Below are 25,478 nucleotides of genomic sequence, written 5' to 3'. Positions count from 1 at the left end.
CATTTGACGATTCCCCTGCAAGGGGATGGCTACTGTGCTGGGTTTTGGGCGTACTGTGACAACAGGAAGGAAGGGTGGAAGAGCACAGAGGCTGACCATACACCACAATGGGTGACCTTCGCTGCACGACACGCACTTCTGAAAATTTGGGAAAGATGGCAGGTCAAATCTAATAATGGGGACCATGTAATCGTTAATGGAAGGTAAAGACAACGCCGGGAGTGAAACTACAAATCGTGAACCATGTCCAAGCAAAGTCTGCACCAGAAGTACCATTCAAAAGAAAGTGAGAGGATGAAAGAGATAGTCGAAGTGTAGGTTTGCAGCACAGAAAGAGGAAGCAATTCTGCTATGGCTGGGCCACCTTGGTAGCCAAGCACATACTCACCAAAGAGTGGTAAGCCCTGAGGAGAAAAATGTGTGTGTAGTATTTGAGGCACTAGCTGTTTTGTGAGCAAACTTCTTTCCCAGTATCCCAGCAACGGCGAACTGCATTCTGCCACCTGGTTTACCTAGGAACCTGACCATGTGATCATTCCATTTCATGAAACGTATTCACAATTGCGAATATGGATAACCACCAGCTATATAATGGAATGACGACAGTGAAAATTTGTGCTTGACCAGGTCTAGAACCCGGATTTCTCGCTTATCGCGAGCGGTCGCCTTACCATTTGGCTACACGAGCACAACTCATGACCAGAACCAAACATATGTGTGTCGTCAGCCATATGCATGCATGTCTGAAGGAACTTAGCATCATAATTCAGGATAACACAGGCACTACAATGTTGTATTCCATTTCAGATTTACTTTTTTATGTAGGAGTATTTGTGTGCGATAAGATGTTTAATAAGAGGAGACTACGTCTTGCGATGATGAAGTGCACTGCTTTAAGTTTCTGAAGGTTTAAAGCAAGTTAACAGTACGTGCATCACTTTGAAAGCTTTTCTCAGAGGATAATTCAACACAGATAACAGCATCATCTGCAAAAACTCTGAGATAAATATTAACATTATTCGCCAGATCATTAAAATGAACGACAAGGGTCACAAGGAACTTCCCTGGGAGAGTTTTCTTCAATCGATGGCTCTCCGTCTAAGACAATATGCTACATCGCCCCTACGATGAAATCCGCTAGTCACAAATTTCCTATGATACCCGTATATGATCGTACTTCCGTTAATAAGCATTAGAACGATATTGAGACAAATGCTTTTAGGTACTTCCGATAATAAGCATTAGAACGGTATTGAGACAAATGCTTTTGGGTAGTGAAAAAATAGACCATCCACCTCACTGCTTTAAACGATTACCTTGTACGTATGCCGGCCGGTGTGGCCGAACGGTTCTAGGCGTTTCAGTCTGGAACCGCGCGACTGATACCGTCGCAGGTTCGAATCCTGCCTTGGGCATGGATGTGTGTGATGTCCTTAGGTTAGTTAGGTTTAAGTAGTTCCAAGTTCTAGGGGACTGATGACCTCAGATGTTAAGTCCCATAGTGCTCAGAGCCATTTGAACCATTTTTGAACCTCCTGCGTGCAAGTTGCCCAGTGGTTATATTGTGGTTTGCATGTGCACCAAGTAGAGGATGGGCACTGCATTCTTATGTGTAATATTGCGTTGGATTTTGTTGTACTTTTACACTTTCAACACGACCAAAATATTGTGATATTTAAATTGCAGCGAACAAGATCTTGCACGCGGACTCGACTGGAGGGATAGAAGGCTCATTAAGAACCAATACCTCTAACAGGAAATACTCTGTAAAATATATTTGGCGCATATTATTCAGAAATGTTTGAAAGGAAAAAGAGGAGTTCGGGTTGGTGGTAGGAGGATAGAATGTATTCGATTTACAGATCATATGGTGTTTTTGGAAGAGAACTACAGAACTACGACTGGAATGTTGAAAGAAATAAGACCTTTGAGCAATTCGGAATGAGAATTAATAAGAAAAAGAGAATTATGGTGTTAAGTGCAAGAAAATAAGGACAACTAAAAAGCTAGGACAGGAAGATGATAACAAGTTAGTGCTTACAGAGATCTGGGAAGCATAACTACGAACGGCATGAGATGTAACAAGTAGGTAAAAACATGCATAACAATGGCCAAAAAGGCATTTAAAAAGGAGGCTTCTATGTGGGTGCATGGACAGGGATACGAGGAAGAGCCTGGCAACGAGCTTTTTACAGAGCGTGGCATTATACAGAGCTGAGGCATGGACACCGAGGAAAGAGGAAGAAAGAAGAGTGCAAGTATTTGAGATGTGGATTTGGAAGAGGACAGAATGGATAAAATGGGTAGACAAAGTGATAAATGAGGTGCAGAGAAGAGTGGGGTTAGAGAGAGAAATTTTATACACACATCAAAAAAAGTTTTGCATCACCCTGGTTCCCAGGAGTTCTGAAGATAGACAATGGCTGTGGATAATGTATCAAGACACAGTCCCTTTGACTGTTCAGAGATGTCACTAAACCCGCCCAAAGATGTAAACAACCATGCATGAGCAGCCTATTAGTCGGAGGGGTCCGTCAGCCGATCAGTTCCAGTCATTCCACCAGGAAGGAAGTACATGGCTCTTGTTGTCTGTAGTTCAACCATGCCTAGACGGTCAATACCGCGGTTCGATCGCGTCCGCATTGTTACTTTGTGCCAGAATGTCTCAACAGGGGAAGTGTCCAGGTATCTCGGGGTGAAAGAAAGCGATGTTGTCCGGACGTGCAGGACATACGGAGAGACAGGAACTGTCGATGACATGCCTCGCTCAGGCCGCCCAAGGGCCACTATGGCAGTGGATGACCCTTAACTACGGATTATGGGTCGGGGGAACCCTGACAGCGACGCGACCATATTGAATAATTCTTTTCATGCAGCCGCAGGACGTCATGTTACGACTCAAACTGTGCACAATAGGCTGTACGATGCGCAACTTCACTCCTAACGCCCTGGCGAGGTCCATCTTTGCAACCACGACACCGTGCAGCGCGGTACAGACGGACCCAAAAATGTGCAGAGAAGGATTAACACCACCACCAGGTTTCAGGGTCACAGCTTGATTTTTCCAGATGAGAAATTTTATGACTACCTCTCATACAGCTTCCATATCAGAGCTTAAATGTCCTACTGTGGAATTGTCAATATGAACAAAGTTTTCATTGAGGTATGAACATGAAAGTCTAAGGATATGAAAGGGAAGCAATGGTTCACAAGGGAGTGGGACAGGGTTTTAGCATGTACCCAATGTTATTCAATCTGGATATTGAAGAAGATTAAAAAATTCAAGAAGAAATTTCGAAAGAAGATTAAGGTTCAAGGAGAAGATTAAGCATGAATTTTGCTGATGAAATTGTAATCCTATCAGAGGCACAAAAGTACTCTGAAGAGCACTTGGATGGAATGGGTAGTGTCTTTAAAAAGGGTTATAAGATGGACATCGACAAAAGCAAAGCAAGTCTAATGAAATGTAGTCGAATTAACTCAGGTAATGCTGAAGGAATGACAGTAGGAGAGGGGACGCTAAAAGAAATGGATGAGTTTTGCTATTTGGGTAGTAAAATACCTTAATGATGGCCACAGTAGAGAAGGTATAAAATGCATACTGACAATAGCAAAAAGGCTTTCCTGAAAAGATAAATATCAAACACAAGGAAGTCTTTTTCTGCAGGTATTTATTTGGAGTGTAGCCATGACAGAAGTGAAAAATGGGAAATAAATAGAAAATAGAAGCTTTTCAAATGTGGTGCTATAGCTGAATGTTTAGGATTACATGGATAGATCGAGTAACTAATGGTGAGGTACTGAATCGAATTGGGAGAAAAAAATTTATGGCAAAACTGACTAAAACAACGAATCGTTTGACGGGACGCATCCTGAGCCATCAAGCAATCATCAGTTTGATAATGGAGGGAAGTGGGGGGGGGGGGGGGGGGGTAAAAATTGTGGAACAGACCAGGGCGTGAATATTGTCAGCAGGCTCAAATGGATGCCGGGTGCTGTAGTTTTCGGAGATGAAGAGGCTTGCACAGGATAGAGTGGTGCGAAAAGTTGCATAGAACCGGACCAGAACAACAACAAAGGTGAAAACACCTTCATTAAACAGGAATTGTGTTTTCACTGGCTTATATTTCTTTTCTCTCTTCTTAAAGCATCAGATGTAGCTTTTTCTCCCATGAATTTGTTTTGCAAGTGAAATGATCAACAGCCGTCTCCCATCATACTGGTATTCCGGAGACCCTGGTATTGTCTTTAGATCGCTTTGATGCCGCCTCCTCACCGGCATCGCCCCAGCTTTCGGAAAAAGTCAAGGTTACTGTTCAAAGGATGGATCTTGAGCCTCGTGATTCAGTGTAACTTCTTGGATTTTTCCAATTAGTTGGCTGCACAGAAAAATAGTATGGACCCTTTTTGCAGGCTAAAAACACAGTAACAACATCCTTGATTGATACCTAGTCCTTGTTCTCATTCATATTCATTTTTTATTCAAAGCTGGAATCTAACATTTTTCGAACGTCAGGTACAACAAACACGCCATCTTTGAATTTCGCTTCTGATAGGTGAGGTAACCTCCCAGAGATATGTGCGTAATTCTCCATCTTTGGGCCACTCATGATATTTTTCATTAGTCCAAAGTTAGAAGGTGGTAGTAGAAATGTTTTCAGATCCACGAGTTTCTTGCGGCGCAAAACTTTTTCTCCACGATTCAACAATTTACTAGGAGGCCAGTTTATTGTAGACCAATTTTGACCCGTTGCCGTAGTGTATCACTCACACAAGAAAAAGAAAAGTCGTCATAATGCCCTCTTTAAAAGGCCTGAGTGTTAAGCGATGGTGGGTGACAAGCCAGTTTTGTTTCCATATTAGGATACAGCACACTATAAAACGACATAAGATGTTACTCCCATTGAAAACGTTACTTCATCGTCAGTCTTATGCAACGTGCACACTATCTTCGGTCGATACTCATGGAGAACATTATTTCAACATTTCTTGCAGATTAGCGAATATTTAATGCGTTGACGATACGTTACGATGCAGTGCAGTTAAATGTTAGTCGCTCTTGACTGCTGCATCTTCTTCTAATACCCAGCGATACGAGAGTTTCAAGAGGGAGTGCGTGTTGCTCGAATGATGTCGGACTGCGTATCTGCGCAGCATTTTGTGGTCGTTTCAGAGCAATTAGCTCAGTAAACTTCCTCTATTTTCCTTTGTGAAATAATTTAAATTATCAGTTTGTTATTCCGCTATGGTCAGAGAAAGCGAAGAAAAAAAGAAGGAAATATTACGTTCGGAGAAAAATTTCGTGAGGAATGTGTCTCATGAACCTGGATGGTAACATTTTTCGTGGTGCAAGTTTGTAGATCGTGTTTTAAAAGTTGGCTGCGTTGTAACTATAACTTAATTACTTGTCTTTTCTCTCATGACTCTCTTTTTTCAAGTGAAATGATCAACAGTCGCATGAGCTTCCTCTCAGCATCCATTGACCGTGGTATTGTCTTCACATCACTTTAATGTCTCCTCCTCGCTGGTATCGTCCCAACACTCGGAAAAAAAAATCAACGTTACTGTTCAATGGATGGATCTTGAGCCTTTTGATACAATGTAACTTCTTGAACTTTTCCAATTCATTGCCTGCACAAAAAAGTATAGATCCTTTCTGCAGGCTAAAAACATGGTAACAACCTCCTTGCCTTTATTGGTTCCAGTAGTGCACAAATAAATATATGAGGTGTGTGAGAAAAGTAATGAGACAGATTTTTTCCTAACAAAGGTTTTTTCCAAACAATAACATTGTCCCCTACAAGATAGTTTCCTTCGGCAGCTATACACTGGCGGAGTCGTTGTTCCCTGTCTTTGTAGCAGTGCTGAAAGTCTTCAACTGGTAAGCCGTTTAACATGTCGGTCGCATTCTTTTGAATGTTTTTAAAAGATCCAAAATGACGTCCTTTTAAGACGTTTCTCAATTTCGGGAAAAGAAAAAAGTCAAGGATTCATCAGGTGAATAGGGGGGGGCTGTGGAACAACTGATGCAGTATCCACTTCTCTGCAATTTCAGTCTCGCCCTATTCATCCTTTCCCTCAGCTTTTCAGGGACATATTTGTAGAACACGGACTGGACTTACTGTTAAACGTCAGTTTGATCTCGCAAGAGCACACACACATTCGACGCTTTCTTTCTTTTTTGACGTTGAAGGTCTCCCCGAGTGAGGTACCTCTTCGACGTGTTTTGATTTGTGCCAGCGAAAAACTTGTGCTCTTGATACTTTCCGTATGTCACACTCACGGATTCCCAAAGTTTAACACAAGACTTAGCATAACATTGCTCTAAATTCCGCTGTTCCATTTTCACAACACGCAACAGAAAAGCGACTTCATTTCAACACTCACGTGACGCCTGTGTGGAGCTGCAGCTTGACTGAGCGCCTGGAAGGGATGAACACACCAGTCTAGACAAGTACAACAACACGGCGTCGCCAGACCGTTCACATTGTTGTCAGTCTGTTTACTTTTCTCACATACCTCGTGAGGTTGCATCTTTCATAATTTCAAAACCGTCGTCTAATCATTATAGTGGGAGAGCAAAAAACAGGCATAAAATTTGTTTATTGTGGTGTCACCGCCAGACACCACACTTGCTAGGTGGTAGCCTTCAAATCGGCCGCGGACCATTAGTATACGTCGGACTCGCGTGTCCCCACTGTCAGTGATTGCAGACCGAGCGCCGCCACACGGCAGGTCTAGAGAGACGTACTCGCACTCGCCCCAGTTGTACAGCCGACTTTGCAAGGAAAGGTTCACTGACAAATACGCTCTCATTTGCCGAGGCGATAGTTAGCATAACCTTCAGCTACATTTGCTACGACCTAGCAAGGCGCCGTATTCAATTGATATTGAGATTCTATTAATGTATCATCAAGAGCGATGTTCTACAAATGTGGATTAAAGTTAAGTATTCCAGAAGCTACGTACTTTTATTTATAGCATTCATTACGTATCCTGTTTCAGACCTCACGCCAGCCTGCGTGAGTTTAAGCGTGTGCCTTTCGGCTTCCTCTCATTGTGTCTAGGCTGTCTGGTCTAGACACAACATTTATTAAAAAATCCCTATGAAGCTGTGGGTTCAGCTTTACTCGGTATTTTCGCTTACGGTTTTCTTCAGTTGGTTTATTCGAGAGCGTTATTCGTGCAGCTTGCTAGCGTTTGAACAGAGATCCTACGAGCTATTCTTCAGGAGCGGTGCATTCCAAACAGCTGAAGGAGATTCTGTGTGGGGGTTTCGTAAGAAGAACAACCCGAAAAATGCAGTGGTGAAGACAATGGACGCTTCGAGAACTGCTATCACATCTCAGTCGGGTCATCCCGATGTAAGTCGGCTTCCCCCCCCCCCTCCCCCCCTGCCCCCCCCCCCCACACACACACGTATTTCCATGTTTGTATGGCATAGGCGATTGACTACTAACGTCTTCTCAATTGTGATGCAGGCTGCTTCGCTTGCTATCCACGAACGCTTGTATGTTTCGTGGCTAGCATAATTAATCTTCTACCCTACCGACCAAACTGATTTCGATCTCTCACTGTTTCCTTAAATTGCTTATTCAAAAGTCAGCACGGCTTCTTCAGCAAGGCCACGGAAAGTTTCTTATCCTGTCTTCTTGAAAGTGAACATGTACCAAGCCTGTCATAACTCCGTTGCTTCTACCTTGGTGGACAGTAGTAGTTTCTTCATTGCCATCTTATTCAGTAACCACAATGGCTTTCTGAATATCACTGTGTTGAACAATTCTGTTATCGTGGAATTCTATCTGCGGATAAGGTATTTACATTATGTGATCAAAAGTATCCACACTCCCCCCCCCCCTAAAAAAAAGCACATTTTTTTCATACCAGGGGTACCGTGCTGCCAACTACTGCCAGGTACTCCATATCAGCGACCTCAGCAGTCATTAGATATCGCGAGAGAGCAGAATGGAGCGCTTCGCAGAACTCAGGGATTTCGAACTTAGTCAGGTGATTGGGTGTCACTTGTGTCATACGTCTGTACGCGAGATTTCCACACTCCTTAACATACCTAGTGTGGTGTCACCGCCAGACACCACACTTGCTAGGTGGTAGCCTTTAAATCGGCCGCGGTCCATTAGTATACGTCGGACCCGCGTGCCGCCACTGTCAGTGATAGCAGACCGAGCGCCACCACACGGCAGGTCTAGAGAGACGTACTGGCACTCGCCCCAGTTGTACAGCCGACGTTCATAGCAATGGTTCACTGACAAATACGCTCTCATTTGCCGAGACGATAGTTAGCATAGCCTTCAGCTACATTTGCCACGACCTAGCAAGGCGCCGTATTCAATTGATATTGAGATTCTATTAATGTATCATCAAGAGCGATGTTCTACAAATGTGGATTAAAGTTAAGTATTCCAGAAGCTTCGTACTTTTCTTTATAGCATTCATTACGTATCCTGTTTCAGACCTCACGCCAGCCTGCGTGAGTTTAAGCGCGTGCCTTTCGGCTTCCTCTCATTGTGTCTAGGCTGTCTTGTCTAGACACAACGTATTTGGTGACGACGATTTAACGGTCGCATTGCTCTAATTTACTTGTGTCATGGCTTCGCCACAATCTCCAGATGTACTGTCCGAATTTTATCGCTTGCAGAATCAGCAGACGCAGGTGTTATTGGATGCCCTTGGACAGCTCGTCCAGGGTCAACGTGCAATGCAAAACGATGCGGCAGCCGCCGCTCCACCACTACCGCAGCCACAACACGCAGTTGCACCACCTTTTCGTCAATTCGATGCGGCGATGGAAAGCTGGACGGAGTGGTCACGCCAATTTGGATTCCCTCTCGCCGCCTACAGAATTGAAGGTAACGAGCGGCAGCCTCACTTATTGGCGTGTGTAGGGGTGCAGACGTACCATGTGATAGTGAAATTATTTCCCCTCCGCGAAGTAGCAACTCTGTCCTACGACCAAATTTTGTCTGCATTAGATGCATATTTCAAGGAATCAGTCAATGTAGTTGCAAAAAGGTATACGTTCTTTCGTACAAAACGTATGGCCGGTCAAACTAATCGGGAGTGGGTTGCAACTTTGCAAGGCCTTACTAGGGATTGTGCTTTTGAGTGTGAATGTGGACTCCCTTATTCAGATACTATGGTGCGTGATGCAATTGCACAGAACGTTTCTGATGTTTGTATACGGGAGCAAATTTTGAAACTAGTCAATCTCTCCGTTCAACAAGTGATAGACATCTTGGATAGGCAAGACACACTTGACTTTGCTCAGGAATCATTTGAATCTTCCCCAGCCGTGTGTCACATTAACCGGCCCGCCGGGCAAGCTGCACGGAACTGTAAACAGCCCTCGCGCCCGTCAGCGCAGCTGCCGCCACGATCTCAACCACGCGTCCCGCGGCAGCAAGCAAATGCAGTGAAATCATGCCTGCGGTGTGCTACTAGACATTCGCGTGAGAATTGCCCGTCACGCCAAGCTATTTGCTTTTTCTGTAATGAAAAAGGACATGTTCAGAGTGTTTGCCAGAAAAAGCTCAGATCGGATACTAAAAACCATTCCAGGTCCTTTGCTTCGCGCCGGAATCGAACCATGAATACTCCGGCTCGTGAACCTTCGCCCATGGACATTCATGTAGTTAATGCCACTCCGCCCAGTGCCACTCTCTCTAACAGTGACTGTGTTCGTCCCAGAAAATGTGTGCGTCGACGTTGCAGGAAATTCCGTCAAGTCGCAAGTGATTCTGTACCAGTGTCTGTTCAAACTGCACGAGACAGTCGCTCTTGTCGTCAGCAGGACAATAAACTTTTTGTGCTCTTGGACATTCATGGCAACGTGATCCCATTCCAGCTCGATACCGGAGCTGCAGTTTCATTGATCAATAAAGGCACGTACAAACAACTGGGCACACCTCCGTTGCGTGCCGCAAATGTTACGTTAAATAGTTATTCAGGTCAGAATATCCCTGTGTTAGGACAGTGCAGCCTTCTTGCAACATACAAGGGACAAACAAAACTTGTGTCATTTTACGTACTTCGTTCTTCTTCTGCAGTGAACTTGTTTAGTTTAGATTTATTTCAGTTGTTTACCATGTCTATAGTCAATCAGGTCCTATCAGTGAACCAGACTGTGCCTTCAGCCAGTGTCTCTCGTCTATGTGAAGAATTTGCAGACATTTTTGCACCGGGCCTTGGTTGTGCTAAGAACTATAAAGCACATTTGGAACTGAAAGTAAACGCGCAACCAAAATTTTTCAGAGCGCGCAATGTTCCCCACGCATTGCGTGATGAGGTAGCAAGAACATTACACGATTTAGAATCACAAGGTGTGATAGAACGTACGCAGGCTTCTCTCTGGGCATCACCCTTAGTAATTTTGCCAAAACCTTCCGGTAAATTGAGACTTTATGTGGACTTCAAGCCAATGGTGAATCCACAACTAGTGATTGCAACTTATCCTTTACCCCGCCCGGAAGATCTTTTTGACAAACTGTGCCCGGGTAAATATTTTTCGAAGTTGGACCTGGCAGATGCGTACTTGCAAATACCTGTGGACGACGAATCTCAGCGCGTCTTTAGGTGGTTAACACGCATCTTGGTTTGTATCGGTTCAAAAGACTGCCATTCGGGTGTGCATCCGCCCCTGCATTGTTTCAGCAATATCTGCAAACTGTTTGTGCGTCGGTCCCTACTGCAGCAAACTATCTGGACGATATTGTGATCTCCGGAAAGACGGAAGAAGAACATTTAGCCAATCTCAGGACATTATTTCAGGTCTTGCGACAAAATGGTCTTCGCTTGCGGAAGGACAAATGTGTGTTTCTTGCTCGTGATTTACCATATCTGGGACATGTAATCAATGCCCAAGGCATACATCCTAGTCCAGAGCACCTCCGTGCCATACAAGACTTGCCTTCGCCGCAGAATTTGAAGCAGCTACAGAGTGTGCTGGGAAAAATTAATTATTATAAAAAATTTGTGCCACGCGCTTCTTCCATTTCAGCTCCACTTCATCGCTTACGCCGTAAAGGTGTTCCGTTCATCTGGACGACGGAATGCGAACGCGCCTTTCGCCAGTTGAAATCGGCGTTGCTTTCAAATACTTGCCTTACGCCATTCGATCCCCAGAAACCCCTTTTGTTGATGGTAGATGCATCGGATTTCGGGATCGGTGCTGTGCTTGCGCACAAAGATGGATCGCAGGATCGCCCTATTGCCTTTGCGTCCAAATTGCTCTCGTCTGCGCAAAGAAATTATTCCCAGATCGAGAAAGAAGCTTTGGCTCTCGTCTTTGGTGTTACTAAGTTCCATGATTTCTTGTATGGTCGTCACTTTACCATCATCACAGACCACAAACCTTTGACATCGCTTTTTCATCCGAACAAGCCTGTACCTCCACGTACAGCGCAGAAATTCATTCGCTGGTCTATTTTCCTCTCGCAGTACCGCTACGATATCTTGTATCGGTCCACTGCTAAGCACGGAAACGCCGATACGTTGACCCGTTTGCCTGTTGCTGAGGATAGAGCATTCGATTCTTCCGAACTTGCTTGCATGTTCATTGATGCGGACACCGATGAAGTGGTCGACTCGTTTCCGATTGATTTTCGTCGTGTAGCTACAGCCACAGCTGCTGACCCGGTCCTTGCTACAGTTTTGCGTTTTGTTGCTACTCAATGGCCCTTGTCAAAGTCACGGATCGAGGATCCGTTGGTTCGCCGATTTTTTGTTCACAAGGAGAGACTTTTTGTACGACGTGGTGTTTTGTTGTTGCGTTCTGATAATGATCAGTCCAGAGTCGTGGTTCCACGTTCGTTACAGTCCTCTGTCTTACAGCTTCTCCACCAAGGACATTGGGGTATAGTGCGAACGAAACAACTTGCTCGTCAGCACTGTACTTGGTTCGGAATCGATGCTGCGATTACGAATATGTGCTCTTCTTGCATGGCGTGTGCCGAACAACAATCCGCACCACCGCGGAAATTCTTTGCATGGCCGAAAGCCACTTCCCCTTGGCAACGCTTACACATAGATTTTGCTGGTCCATTCTGGAATGCTCGATGGTTGGTTGTGGTCGATTCTTTCAGTAATTTCCCTTTTGTTGTCCGGATGTCTTCAACGATGTCATCTGCCACCATCCAAGCATTATCCGCTATCTTTTGCATTGAAGGTCTTCCACAGACTATTGTTTCCGACAATGGCCCACACTTCATGTCCGCAGATTTCAGTCATTCTGCAAGGCCAATGGTATTCAACATCTGACATCCGCGCCGTTTTCGCCTCAGTCAAACGGTGCCGCTGAACGATTGGTCCGGACTTTCAAGTCGCAGATGTTGAAGTTGAAAGAGTCGCATTCTCGGGAGGACGCGTTGTTGCTCTTTTTGTCTTCGTATCGCTCTCAGCCCCGAGATGGTCGCTCGCCGGCTGAGTTGCTCCACGGTCGTCCTCATCGAACCTTGATGTCTTTGCTGCATCCGCCGCATCAGGTTCCTGTGCAGCGGCAGACACCTGCTTTTGCTCCAGGCGACGTTGTATACTATCGCCACTATCGCGGTTCACGGCGTTGGCTCGCAGGGCGCATTCTTCGCTGCCTCGGCCGCGCTATGTATTTGGTTTTGGGGGCCTCTGGTGAGGTGCGTTGGCATCTCAATCAGCTGCGCCTCTGTCGTCGCACGGGTTCTGCCGCTCCCCGTCAGGCTTTCAGCGACGGTGCCGTCCGGTCGGCGCCCTGGGGACCCATCTACTGGCTCGCCTCATCCCCAGGTGTTACCGACGCTGCCTTCCATTTTGCCCCATGGCGACGCGCCGCCGCTGCCGCCGCCGCCGCCGCCGCCGCCGCCTGTTCTCCCGCCGGCGACGCCCGCAGTGGACGCTTCGCTGCAGCCGCCAAGCGCCTCCCTGGGTCACGCGCCGCCGATCGCTTCCCGTGACCAGCTGTCCTCCGACAGGGAACTCTTGCCCGCTCCGGACCAGATGTCGTCTTCGTCCGTCGGCTGCCCCGACGCGATGGAGGTCGACCCTACGGCCCCTCCTGTCTCTTTACGGGCGCATACACCGCATGTTGGCGTGCACCCTGGACTAGGTTTTCAGGCGTTTCCTAGCTCCCCTCAGACCGAATGGCAGGGTGCGGGTGACACAGCCTCGCCTGTTGTTAGGCTCCCCACCTCGTCGCATACGTCAACATGGGATCCTCCCCACGGCGGGCGGAAGCGTTATAACACCACCGTTCGCCGATTTGCGGGGGAGGAATGTGGTGTCACCGCCAGACACCACACTTGCTAGGTGGTAGCCTTTAAATCGGCCGCGGTCCATTAGTATACGTCGGACCCGCGTGTCGCCACTGTCAGTGATCGCAGACCGAGCGCCACCACACGGCAGGTCTAGAGAGACGTACTGGCACTCGCCCCAGTTGTACAGCCGACGTTCATAGCAATGGTTCACTGACAAATACGCTCTCATTTGCCGAGACGATAGTTAGCATAGCCTTCAGCTACATTTGCCACGACCTAGCAAGGCGCCGTATTCAATTGATATTGAGATTCTATTAATGTATCATCAAGAGCGATGTTCTACAAATGTGGGTTAAAGTTAAGTATTCCAGAAGCTTCGTACTTTTCTTTATAGCATTCATTACGTATCATGTTTCAGACCTCACGCCAGCCTGCGTGAGTTTAAGCGCGTGCCTGTCGGCTTCCTCTCATTGTGTCTAGGCTGTCTTGTCTAGACACAACACCTAGTTCCACTGTTGCGGATGTGATAGTGAAGTGCAAACGTGAAGGGACACGTAAAGCACAAAAGCGTACAGGCCGACTTCGTCTGTTGACTGACAGAGACCACCGACAGTTGAAGAGGGTCGTAATGTCTAATAGGCAGACATCTATCCAGACCATCACACAGGAATTCCAAACTGCATCGGGACCCACTGCAAGTCCTATGACAGTTAGGCGGGAGGTGAGAATACTTGGAATTAATGGTCGAGCGGCTTCTCATAACCCACACATCACGCCGATAAAATACCAAACGACGCCACGCTTGGTGTAAGGAGCGTAAACATTGGACGATTGAACAGTGGAAAAATGTTGTTTGGAGTGACGAATCACGCTACACAACGTGGCGATCAGATGGCAGGGTTTGGGTATGGCTAATGCCTGGTGAACGTTATATGCCAGCGTGCGTAGTGCCAACAGTAAAATTCGGGGGCGATGGTGTTATGGTGTGGTCGTGTTTTTCATGGAGGGGGCTTGCAGCCCTTGTTGTTTTGCGTGGCACTATCACAGCACAGCCCTACATTAATGTTTTAAGCACCTTCTTGCTTTGTTGAAGAGCAATTCGAGGATGGCTATTGCATCGTTCAACACGATCGAGGACCTGTTAATAATGCACGGTCTGTACCGGAGTGATTACACGACAATAACATGCGTGTAATGTACTGGCCTGCACAGAGTCCTGACTTGAACCCTATAGAACCCCTTTGGGATGTTTTGGAACGCCGCCTTCGTACCAGGCCTCACAGATCGACATCGATACCTCTCCTCAGTGCAGCACTCCGTGAAGAACGGGCTGCCATTCCGCAAGAAACCTTCCAGCACCTGATTGAACGTATGTCTGCGAGAGTGGAAGGTATCATCAAGGATAAGGGTGGGCCAACACAATATTGAATTCCAGCATTACCGATGGAGGGCGCCACGAACTTTTAAGTCATTTTCAGCCAGGTTTCCGGACACTTTTGATCACATAGTGTATTTCCTGCCATATATACACATTCTTCTTTCTTTGGCCAGGCGCGAAGTGCTTCAAAATATAACAGAGCAGTTACGAATTCAATGTTTAAAAGCCCCAAGTAATTTAGTAGATAAACAGTGAGAGAATAAATACATCTCAATATTCAGTTTTTCAATCTGATTCACGACTGCTGGTTATGCGTAGCTTCCAAGTCAATGCAATTAAAAGATACGACCCTTTATGTCACTTATTTTGATATTCACAAACTCACTCATTAAAACCTGTAGAGCACTTCCTGTTGACCTAGAACTGTGAAATTTTGCAAGAAGCAAGGTTTTACAGAGCAAGTAAAAGAATAAATCCGAAAATTGTTAATTCGTAGCTATACAATTACAGTATCAAATGCTAAAATAAACCAGAAATGTTAACCTAAAATTAATACATTTTCAAAAATCTTAAAATTTCCAGGACCGATATCTTGCCAGAATCGTTATCGATAAACGGCAAAAATTGTCGAGGCTTAGGACAACTATGGGTATATATACGTAATGAAGTTTGTGTGGAACCCTCAGAGCATTTTTACCGACAGAGGGACGAAACCCTTAAATTGTACGTTTGGAGCTTGCAATTCGCCGTATCCAAAGCAATCGGTTAGATGTCCGTCATTCATATGTTTTAAAAATATATTAAAACTGCGGCAGAACAAATAGTACGGCATTTAAATGCTGAAACTTCATGAAAGAACGAATCTTTTGGAGCACTTGAGGTATAATTTTAGCGAGAACAATATAAGTCTGTCGTAATAAATAGGACTCTGAGTGCTAACGTTAAGACGTCGCGGTTATGTATGAAGTAACGGTGCCTGTCGCGATGTGTAGAATATAGTGTGCAAATTTTCTAAAGTGGGTTTCTGCGTCTGCATATGCGCTTAAAATGCTGCTTTGACTGCGATGAATTCCCAGTACTGTGATGCAGGCCGCAACAGGGTCACAGCTGCCCTCATAAACGAACACAAGTATTAAATAAGACAAGTTGATTGTAGTTTTTCCGAACACTGACTGTCAACTGTTTAAAATGCATTATAACCTGACGAATCTTGTCATATGCCAACCTAACGATTGGAAGCACTCCTTCGAACTTCCTGCTAGTCACCTTCAGAAGTAGTCTATTTGCCGAGAAAGCCTACTTTCCCCTTACGGTTGGGGGTGGGGGAAATCCAACGCAGCTTCAAAATGGTGTGTAAACTATGACGCTGTACCTGAAGATAAAAAAGCAGGAAAGTCGTTGTAACGTTGCTTCAAGAGGACGCTGCAACATGGCTAACACGAGAAGATACAATGTGTGAAATTCACCGAGATGACCTGCATTTTCACGCACGTATTATGAAAAATTTGTATCATGAGGAATAAAAAACGAGAACTAGTAAACAATTGGGTGCGTTAATCTCGGACACCACTAGAAGTAGACCACATGTCTGAACTATTTTATTTCAAATTACTAATTTTGTCCTCTTATACCTGATTATAGCGTGCACAGCGCATGATGGCGAATGTCTCCAAACATTTCAATCGCTGAATTCGATTTCTGCGTTGACGTGTAGACCTAGGAAGCTATGAATACCGATGCAGTTTCGCTAATTACGTTCTTCGTACGAAATATCTGTTTAGATTGCGGCACTTGGTACGTAGCTACACGCACTGGCCCGTTCATCTGTTTCAGCGTCACATTCAACAGCCTTTTTAGCGAAACACGCTTACGTGTTCCATAGTATTCTAACGCATGTCATTTAGACGTTGTGTACGGCACAGATGCCGGTTACAGCGCCGCGTGGCGTTCAAATAAGGAACTGATTCGTTCGTCATCTACATAGTTTCATGGTCATTGGCCGCAGTCGCAATAGCGAACAGTGAAATGTTCCGTAGCAGCAACAAATGTTCCGGAACAACACTCACCGTTGTATACGGAGGGCTTGGCGTCTTCGCTGAATACGATAGCGCTGGCCGTGGCGCACGCTGCCAGCACTACGAAGGCAATCGTTCCGGAGCCCATCTCTGATGCACAACTGCGAGCCGCCAATCGTCTTCACCTCCCACTGCGGCGCCTGGCGAAGAGCTGGACTCGGAAGACAGTTTACCTGCGGCCGTTGGCTCCCACCGGCCGGGTCAGGGCCCGTGACGTCATTACGAGCTGCGGTCAATGGCAAGCGCCATCAAGGTTACGGACGCTGCAGGCGCTGGGATGCCCCGACAGCTTCCCGCAGATGGTCATTTCGCTCTGCGGGCTGTCTTCTTTCACCAGCAGTCCCATATTCTGTTACTTTTCAGTTTTCTTAACTGTCGATTTGCACCACCTCATTTTTTTTCAACTGACCTTCATTGACACACAAATGTTGACCAAAAAGTAGACAAAATACTGAACTTTCGTCCGATATCATTGACACAAATCTGTTGCACAGTCTTAGACCATACTCTTGTGTCCAGACTTAGTGACGTATCTCGAACAGAATGATCTTCTCCATGCCAACCAGCATGGATTCAGAAAACAACGATCATGCGAAACCCAACTCGCACTATCCTCATTTACATCTTGAAAGCCATGGATCTAGGCGGCCAGAGAGACGCACCAATTCGTGACTTCCAAAAAGCATTTCACTCAGCACAGCACTGCTTACTCTCGAAAGCTCGATCATATCATGTGTCATGCGAAATTTGCGACAGGATAGAAGTTTTCTGGATAAGGAGTATTCAGCATGTTTTCTGGGATGGAGAACCATCGACAAATTAATAGTTTTTTTTTTTAAGGGCACCAGTCAAGTTTTGTTCCAATTCCTACTAGTTTCCTGTTTTGTGTTCTCCATACGCAACTTTACAAATTACGAAGATGGATGTACGTATGTAAAGGGTGACAATTAATGAACTATATGAAAAACGTAAATTAGTTATAGATCACGGCCCACACAGACTTTATTCAACGTGTAAACGTCACTACAGATATTCGGATTTAGCTTATGACATGTTCGACATGCCTGCCATCATTGGTGATGATGTAGCGCACACGAATATCGAAATTCTGCAGACCCGCTGAAGTGTCGGAACATCAATGCTGTCGATGACCTCCTGAATGGATGTTTTCAGCTCAGCAATAGTTTTGGGGTTATTGCGGTACACCTTGTCTTTAATGTAGCCCCACAAAAAGGAGTCGGATGTATTCAGATCCGGAGAATGTGGCGGCCAATCGAGGCCCATGCCAGTGGCCTCTGGATACCCCACAGCCAGAATGCGGTCCCTGAAGTGCTCCTCCACGATATCAAACACTCTCCTGCTTCGATGGTGTCGAGTTCCTTCTTGCATGAGCCACATCTTGTCGAAACTGGGGTCACTTTGGATAATGCGGATGAAATCATCTCTCCGTGACTGGACATTGGACACTACACAGTCACCCGTTGAGGGTGAAGAAACCTCTCGATCACGAAATCCGGATCCTCTCTGTCCCCCAAATGCGCCAATTTTGCTTATTGAGGAACCCATCCAAATGAGAGTGGGCTTCTTTGCTAAACCAAACCATATTCGAATAAAAATTCCCCATCATGACTCACGGCCAGCCGTACAGTTTGAACGTCCTAACGCAAACCGTTCAGAAGTTATGACGATTTTATTTCATATAGTTCAATAACTGTCACCCTGTATGTGTGTATGTTCCACATCCCTAAAAAAAAAAAAATAAAAAAAAAATAAAATAAAAAAAAAATTCGGGACCGATTTCAACCATACTGGGTACACGTATCATTTACTGTCTTGAAAGAATCGCTGTGAGGTTAAGAACCACCTTCCTGTTAAAGGAGGGGGGGAGGGGGAGGGTGAAAAAGTAGCGTAGCTCACGACGCGCAAATCGTCAGACTATATTCATCCAGTATTTGAGAATGAGAGCAGTTACTGACTTAGAACAAAGTTTAAACATAATTTCATACCTTTTCGGAATTGTTCCTCATTGACACCCCCACAAAACGATGAAAGGAAAAAAGTTTATCGCTTACTACATGTTCGCTGTTCATGCAATAAAACTGCCCCATCAGATATGCCATTTTAATTCATTATTTCTTTATTACTAACAGTATTGTGGACACATTTTGCAGACAATATATTACGAAAATTATGTGACTATACAAAGCATAGTTGGGGAGTTGTGACGTCATAAACACTAAGATGCTTGAGAAACTGCCGCATCTTGCATGACGGTTTAGTCTATTGCTTCTTTGGTGCTAACTCTATCGCAAATTGCTGAACGGCACATAGTTTAGGAGTTATGTCGTAATAAACACTGAGCTGCGTGAAAACGAAACAGCAGGGCGAATTTCGATCCAGATAGAGGGGAAATTTGTATACAAATATGGGTGAAATATGTTCGTTATATGAGAAATATATGAGACATGTGCGCATGCAGGCAAAGCCACGTCTAAAAAGCTCCTCTTAAACCCCTGGGCCGGCCAGGGTGGCTGAGCGGTTCTAGGCGCTACAGTCTGGAACCGGGCGACCGCTACGGTCGCAGGTTCGAATCCTGCCTCGGGCATGGATGTGTGTGATGTCCTTAGTTTAGTTAGGTTTAAGTACTTCTAAGTTCTAGGGGACTGATGACCTCAGAAGTTAAATCCCATAGTGCTCAGAGCCATTTGAACCAAACCCCTGGATCGATTTCAACCAACACATATGACTTACTATCTGAAAAGAAATAGTGTGGGTACAAGAACCAGCAACTTCCTATTGGGGTGGGGTGCTAATTTGGGGAGAGAAGAGAAGAGGAGTAGGTGGAGAAACAGAGAGGGGAAGTAGATGGAAAAAAAACAGGGGGAAGAGGTATAGAGAGAGGGGAGGAGGAAATGGACAGAAAAAGGGAAGAGATGGACAAAACGGGGGAAGGGGGAGGAGGACGGAAAAGAGGCGACCGGCAGAGTAAGGAGAAAGGAGAAGATGGACTGCGGCAGAGGGACGAAGAGATGGGCAGAGAGAGCAGGACGAGTACATGGACAGAGAGAGGAAGTGAAGAGCTGATGGACCATAGGGAGAGGGGGAGGAGTAGATGAAGGGGAGGAGTGGATGGACTTAGAGGGGAAGGAGGAGATAAACAGAGAGATGATGATGATGATGATGATTGGTTTGTGAGGCGCTCAATTGCGCGGTTATCAGCGCCCGTACAAATTCCCAACCCTTGCTCAGTCCAATATCGCCACTCTCGTGAATGATGATGAAATGATGAGGACAACACAAACATCCAGTCATCTCGTGGCAGGTGAAAATCCCTGACCCCACCAGGAATCGAACCCGGGACCCCGTGCATAGACAGAGAGAGAGGTAGGAGCAGATGGACGGGAAGTGTGTGGTGGAGGAGGTGGACAGAGAGATGGAGTGAAGTACACGATGTTATATGTAAAAGAAAAATATATCGCGACACATACAAAAGCAACATAATCACGACAGCGAGGCGTAAAGGTGTGAAGTACGTAAACCAAAGTGCAAAAGAGATTCGAGCAAAACGATTGGGATTAACACAAGTGCAGGTGTGCTTCTCTCTTCAATGTTCCTTTCATGTGCATGTCTGATAACAGCTCTGTCTCAAAATACCCGACTTAAGGAAACTACAGGAAACCTTAATTTTAATAGTTGACAGAGATGTAAGTAGTCAACCCACGTTTATCGTCTTAGAAACAAGAAGAAATGCTTGGAGTCATTTGGAGAGGAAAATTATTTTGAAATTTTCAACAAATTATATGCTATTACCCAAAACTGTGCAAGAAATATATCTTTAGCTACTAATTTATATACGTGAAGTAAAGCAAAGGTGTCCACGGGGCGAGGAAAGCTGATCATACTTAGACTCTTTCAAGTATAATTTGTGCAGCGGGACGAACAAAGAGGAGGTATGTCTCGGTGCATTTATCTCATCTCTTGCTATAATCATTAAGCGAATAGGGATGTTATGCTATTTGAAGATACCTAGCGATACGTTTACACCGCCCGAGCGAAGTTCCGCAGTCGTTAGCACAATGGACTCGCACTCGGGAGGACGACGGTTCAAACCCGCGTCCGGCCATCTTGATTTAGGTTTTCCGAGATTTCCCTAAACCGCTTCAGGCAAATACCGGGATGGTACCTTTGGAAGGTCACGACCGACTTCCTTCCCCGTCCCTCCCCGTGCCGAAGGGCCCGATGACCTCGCTTTTGGTCCCCTCCCCCAAATCAACCAACCAACCGTCTACACCGCATGACCAAAAAGTTCTGAGACTGATTATGTTCATCAGCGCAGTAACTACGGTGGCAGCTTGGATAAACAACTGTAAAAACAGATGTGTACTCAGTCAGTCAGTAGTGAACCGCCAATGCTAAGTTGTGGATGTGCTGCCATAGTGTGGCATCGATGTTTTGTCGCAAGTCGTAATGTAGCAACGTCTCTAACTCAAGTGTTCAGGAATGTTTTGAAGAATAGAGACCTGTGTACCAAGTTTGTACCGCACATCTTGACTTCTGAACAAAAATAACTTGTCTGAAATACACTCCTGGAAATTGAAATAAGAACACCGTGAATTCATTGTCCCAGGAAGGGGAAACTTTATTGACACATTCCTGGGGTCAGATACATCACATGATCACACTGACAGAACCACAGGCACATAGACACAGGCCACAGAGCATGCACAATGTCGGCACTAGTACAGTGTATATCCACCTTTCGCAGCAATGCAGGCTGCTATTCTCCCATGGAGACGATCGTAGAGATGCTGGATGTAGTCCTGTGGAACGGCTTGCCATGCCATTTCCACCTGGCGCCTCAGTTGGACTAGCGTTCGTGCTGGACGTGCAGACCGCGTGAGACGACGCTTCATCCAGTCCCAAACATGCTCAATGGGGGACAGATCCGGAGATCTTGCTGGCCAGGGTAGTTGACTTACACCTTCTAGAGCACGTTGGGTGGCACGGGATACATGCGGACGTGCATTGTCCTGTTGGAACAGCAAGTTCCCTTGCCGGTCTAGGAATGGTAGAACGATGGGTTCGATGACGGTTTGGATGTACCGTGCACTATTCAGTGTCCCCTCGACGATCACCAGTGGTGTACGGCCAGTGTAGGAGATCGTTCCCCACACCATGATGCCGGGTGTTGGCCCTGTGTGCCTCGGTCGTATGCAGTCCTGATTGTGGCGCTCACCTGCACGGCGCCAAACACGCATACGACCATCATTGGCACCAAGGCAGAAGCGACCCTCATCGCTGAAGACGACACGTCTCCATTCGTCCCTCCATTCACGCCTGTCGCGACACCACTGGAGGCGGGCTGCACGATGTTGGGGCGTGAGCGGAAGACGGCCTAACGGTGTGCGGGACCGTAGCCCAGCTTCATGGAGACGGTTGCGAATGGTCCTCGCCGATACCCCAGGAGCAACAGTGTCCCTAATTTGCTGGGAAGTGGCGGTGCGGTCCCCTACGGCACTGCGTAGGATCCTACGGTCTTGGCGTGCATCCGTGCGTCGCTGCGGTCCGGTCCCAGGTCGACGGGCACGTGCACCTTCCGCCGACCACTGGCGACAACATCGATGTACTGTGGAGACCTCACGCCCCACGTGTTGAGCAATTCGGCGGTACGTCCACCCGGCCTCCCGCATGCCCACTATACGCCCTCGCTCAAAGTCCGTCAACTGCACATACGGTTCACGTCCACGCTGTCGCGGCATGCTACCAGTGTTAAAGACTGCGATGGAGCTCCGTATGCCACGGCAAACTGGCTGACACTGACGGCGGCGGTGCACAAATGCTGCGCAGCTAGCGCCATTCGACGGCCAACACCGCGGTTCCTGGTGTGTCCGCTGTGCCGTGCGTGTGATCATTGCTTGTACAGCCCTCTCGCAGTGTCCGGAGCAAGTATGGTGGGTCTGACGCACCGGTGTCAATGTGTTCTTTGTTCCATTTCCAGGAGTGTATTTCGTAAACCACATCAAATACTGAGGAACCGATTCCACAGACCGAACGTGAGGAGAGGGGCTAGTGTAATTGTTTAATACAAACCATCCAAAAATGCACGGAAGTATGTTTTTTAACACAAACCTATGCTTTTTTAAATGGAACCACGTTAGTTTTGTTAGCACATCTGAACATATAAACAAATACGTAATCAGTGCCGTTTGTTGCATTGTAAAATGTTAATTACATCCGGAGATATTGTAATCTAAAGTTGACGCTTGAAACCTCCGATGTTCAGTTGCGTGGTTTAACAAACACGGGCCACGGTCGGCGAGCAGCATCTGTAGGGACATGTTTACGATGACGACCGTGTTTAGGAGTGTGGCTGTAGTGCACTGTTGTGGTTTGGTCTAGCTGTCGCAGTGTCCGCATGTAGCGCTTGCTGCTATTGTTATTCTGCATTCGTCTCCGCACGCAGACCAACCGTAGTACACCGTGTTACCAGACGTCTGTGATAGTGTAGTGTTGTAGGAACTGTGACCATGGTGTATTCGAACTCTGAAAAGGAGGAGATGATACTCATCTATGGCGAGTGTCGACGAAATGCAGCTGAAGCCTGCAGGGTTTATGCAGAACGGTACCCGGATAGAGAGCATCCAACGTGCCGCACATTGCAAAACATCTACCGCCAACTGTATGCAACAGGTATGGTCGAAGCACGCAAACGGGTCCGTAACAGACACGTCACAGGAGAATCGGGTGCAGTTGGTGTGTTAGCTGCTGTTGCCATGAACCCACACATGAGTACACGGGACATTGAGAGAGGCGGTGGACTGAGTCAAAGCAGTGTCATGCGCATACTGCATCGTCACCGCTTTCACCCGTTTCATGTGTCGCTACATCAGCAATTACATGGTGATGACTTTAATCATCGAGTGCAATTCTGTCAATGGGCATTAACAGAGAATGCGTTGCAGTTCTACCTGTTTACCGATGAAGCGGGTTTCACAAACCACGGGGCAGTGAATCTACGGAACATGCATTACTGGTCCGTGGACAATCCTCGCTGGCTCAGACAGGTAGAGCGACAGCGACCGTGGACTGTAAATGTATGGTGCGGAATCATTGGCGACCACCTCATTGGTCCTCACTTCATTGCAGGAGCCCAAACAGCTGCAACATACATCGCGTTTCTACAGAATGATCTGCCAACGTCGCTCGAAAATGTCTCACTGGAAACGCGTCGACGTATGTGGTATCCGCATGATTGTGCACCTGCACATTCCGCAATTAACACTAGGCTGACCCTTGACAGGATGTTCGACGGGCGTTTCATAGGACGTGGAGGACGCATAAATTTGCCAGCCCGTTCTCCTGATCTTACACCTCTGGACTTCTTTCTGTGGGGTACGTTAAAGGAGAATGTGTACCGTGATGTGCCTACAACCTCAGAGGATATGAAACAACGTATTGTGGCAGCCTGCGGCGACATTACACCAGATGTACTGCGGCGTGTACGACATTCATTACGCCAGAGATTGCAATTGTGTGCAGCAAATGATGGCCACCACATTGAACATCTATTGGCCTGCCATATCGGGACACACTCTATTCCACTCCGTAATTGAAAACGGAAACCACGTGTGTACGTGTACCTCACCCCTCATGGTAATGTACATGTGCGTCAGTGAAAAAGACCAATAAAAAGGTGTTAGCATGTGGACGTAATGTGCTGTTCCAGTCTCTTCTGTACCTAATGTCCATCACCGTTCCCTTTGGATCCCTACGTAATTCGGTGCTCTCCGATACACACGATCGAACAGCGGAGGAGTGGTACTCAAGCGTCAACTTTAGGGTACAATATCTCCGGATGTAATTAACATTTTACAATGCAACAAACGGCACTGATTACGTATTTGTTTATATGTTCAGATGTGCTAACAAAACTAAAGGGGTTCCATTTAAAAAAACGTAGGTTTGTGTTAAAAAACATAGCTCCGTGCATTTTTGTATGGTTTGTATTAGCCAATTACACTAGCCCCTCTCCCCACGTTCGACCTGTGGAATCGATTCGTCAGTATTTGATGTGGTTTACGAAATATATCCAGCGGTAATGTTAGGTGACCTACCCTGTATAAGACAACCAGTGTCGAGCGCAGTTGTTAGATCGGCTACAATGGCGGGTTATCAAAATTTAAGCGATTTTGAACATGGTGTTATAGTCGGCGCACGAGCAATGGGACACAGCGTCTCCGAGGTAGCGATGAAGTGGACATTTTCCCGCACGACCGTTTCACGAGTGTACCGGGAATATCAGAAATCCGATAAAACATCAAATCTTCGACATCGCTGCGGCCGGAAAAAGATCCTGCAAGACCGGGAGCAACGATGACTGAAGAGAATCACTCAATGTGACAGAAGTGATAACCTTCCGCAAATTGCTGCAGATTTCAATGCTGGGCCAAGAACAAGTGTCAGCGTGCTAGCCATTCAACGAAGCAACATCGATATGGGCTTTCGGAGGCGAAGGCTTACTCGTGTACCCTTGATGACTCCACGACACAAAGCTTTACGCCTCGCCTACGTCCATCACACCTACATTGGACCGTTGGTGACAAGAAACATGTTGCCTGGTCGGACGAGTCTCGTTTCAAATTGTTTCGAGCGGATGGACGTGTACAAGTATGAAGATAACCATATCAATCGATGGACCCTGAATATCGGCAGGGGACTGTTCAAACTGATGGACGCTCTATAATGGTGTGGGGCGTGTGCAATTGGGACCCCTGATACGTTTAG

General features: G+C 46.3%; 1 protein-coding gene across 1 annotated transcript in view; it reads right to left on the bottom strand.

Moving 5' to 3' along the window:
• Positions 1–16,859, bottom strand: part of LOC124550635 (serine protease snake-like) — an 83,672-nt gene extending 66,813 nt beyond the window's left edge. The window contains exon 1 of the mRNA XM_047125362.1: positions 16,686–16,859. Coding sequence (XP_046981318.1) covers positions 16,686–16,782 — 97 coding nt within the window. The 5' untranslated portion in view covers positions 16,783–16,859. The remainder of the gene's footprint in view (positions 1–16,685) is intronic.
• Positions 16,860–25,478: the final 8,619 nt, after the last annotated feature.

Source organism: Schistocerca americana, chromosome 1 (assembly GCF_021461395.2).
Source record: "Schistocerca americana isolate TAMUIC-IGC-003095 chromosome 1, iqSchAmer2.1, whole genome shotgun sequence".
NCBI classification, from domain to species: Eukaryota; Metazoa; Arthropoda; class Insecta; order Orthoptera; family Acrididae; genus Schistocerca; species Schistocerca americana.
The sequence above is the reverse complement of the archived record's forward strand: the minus strand, read 5'-3'. Positions and strand labels throughout refer to the sequence as shown.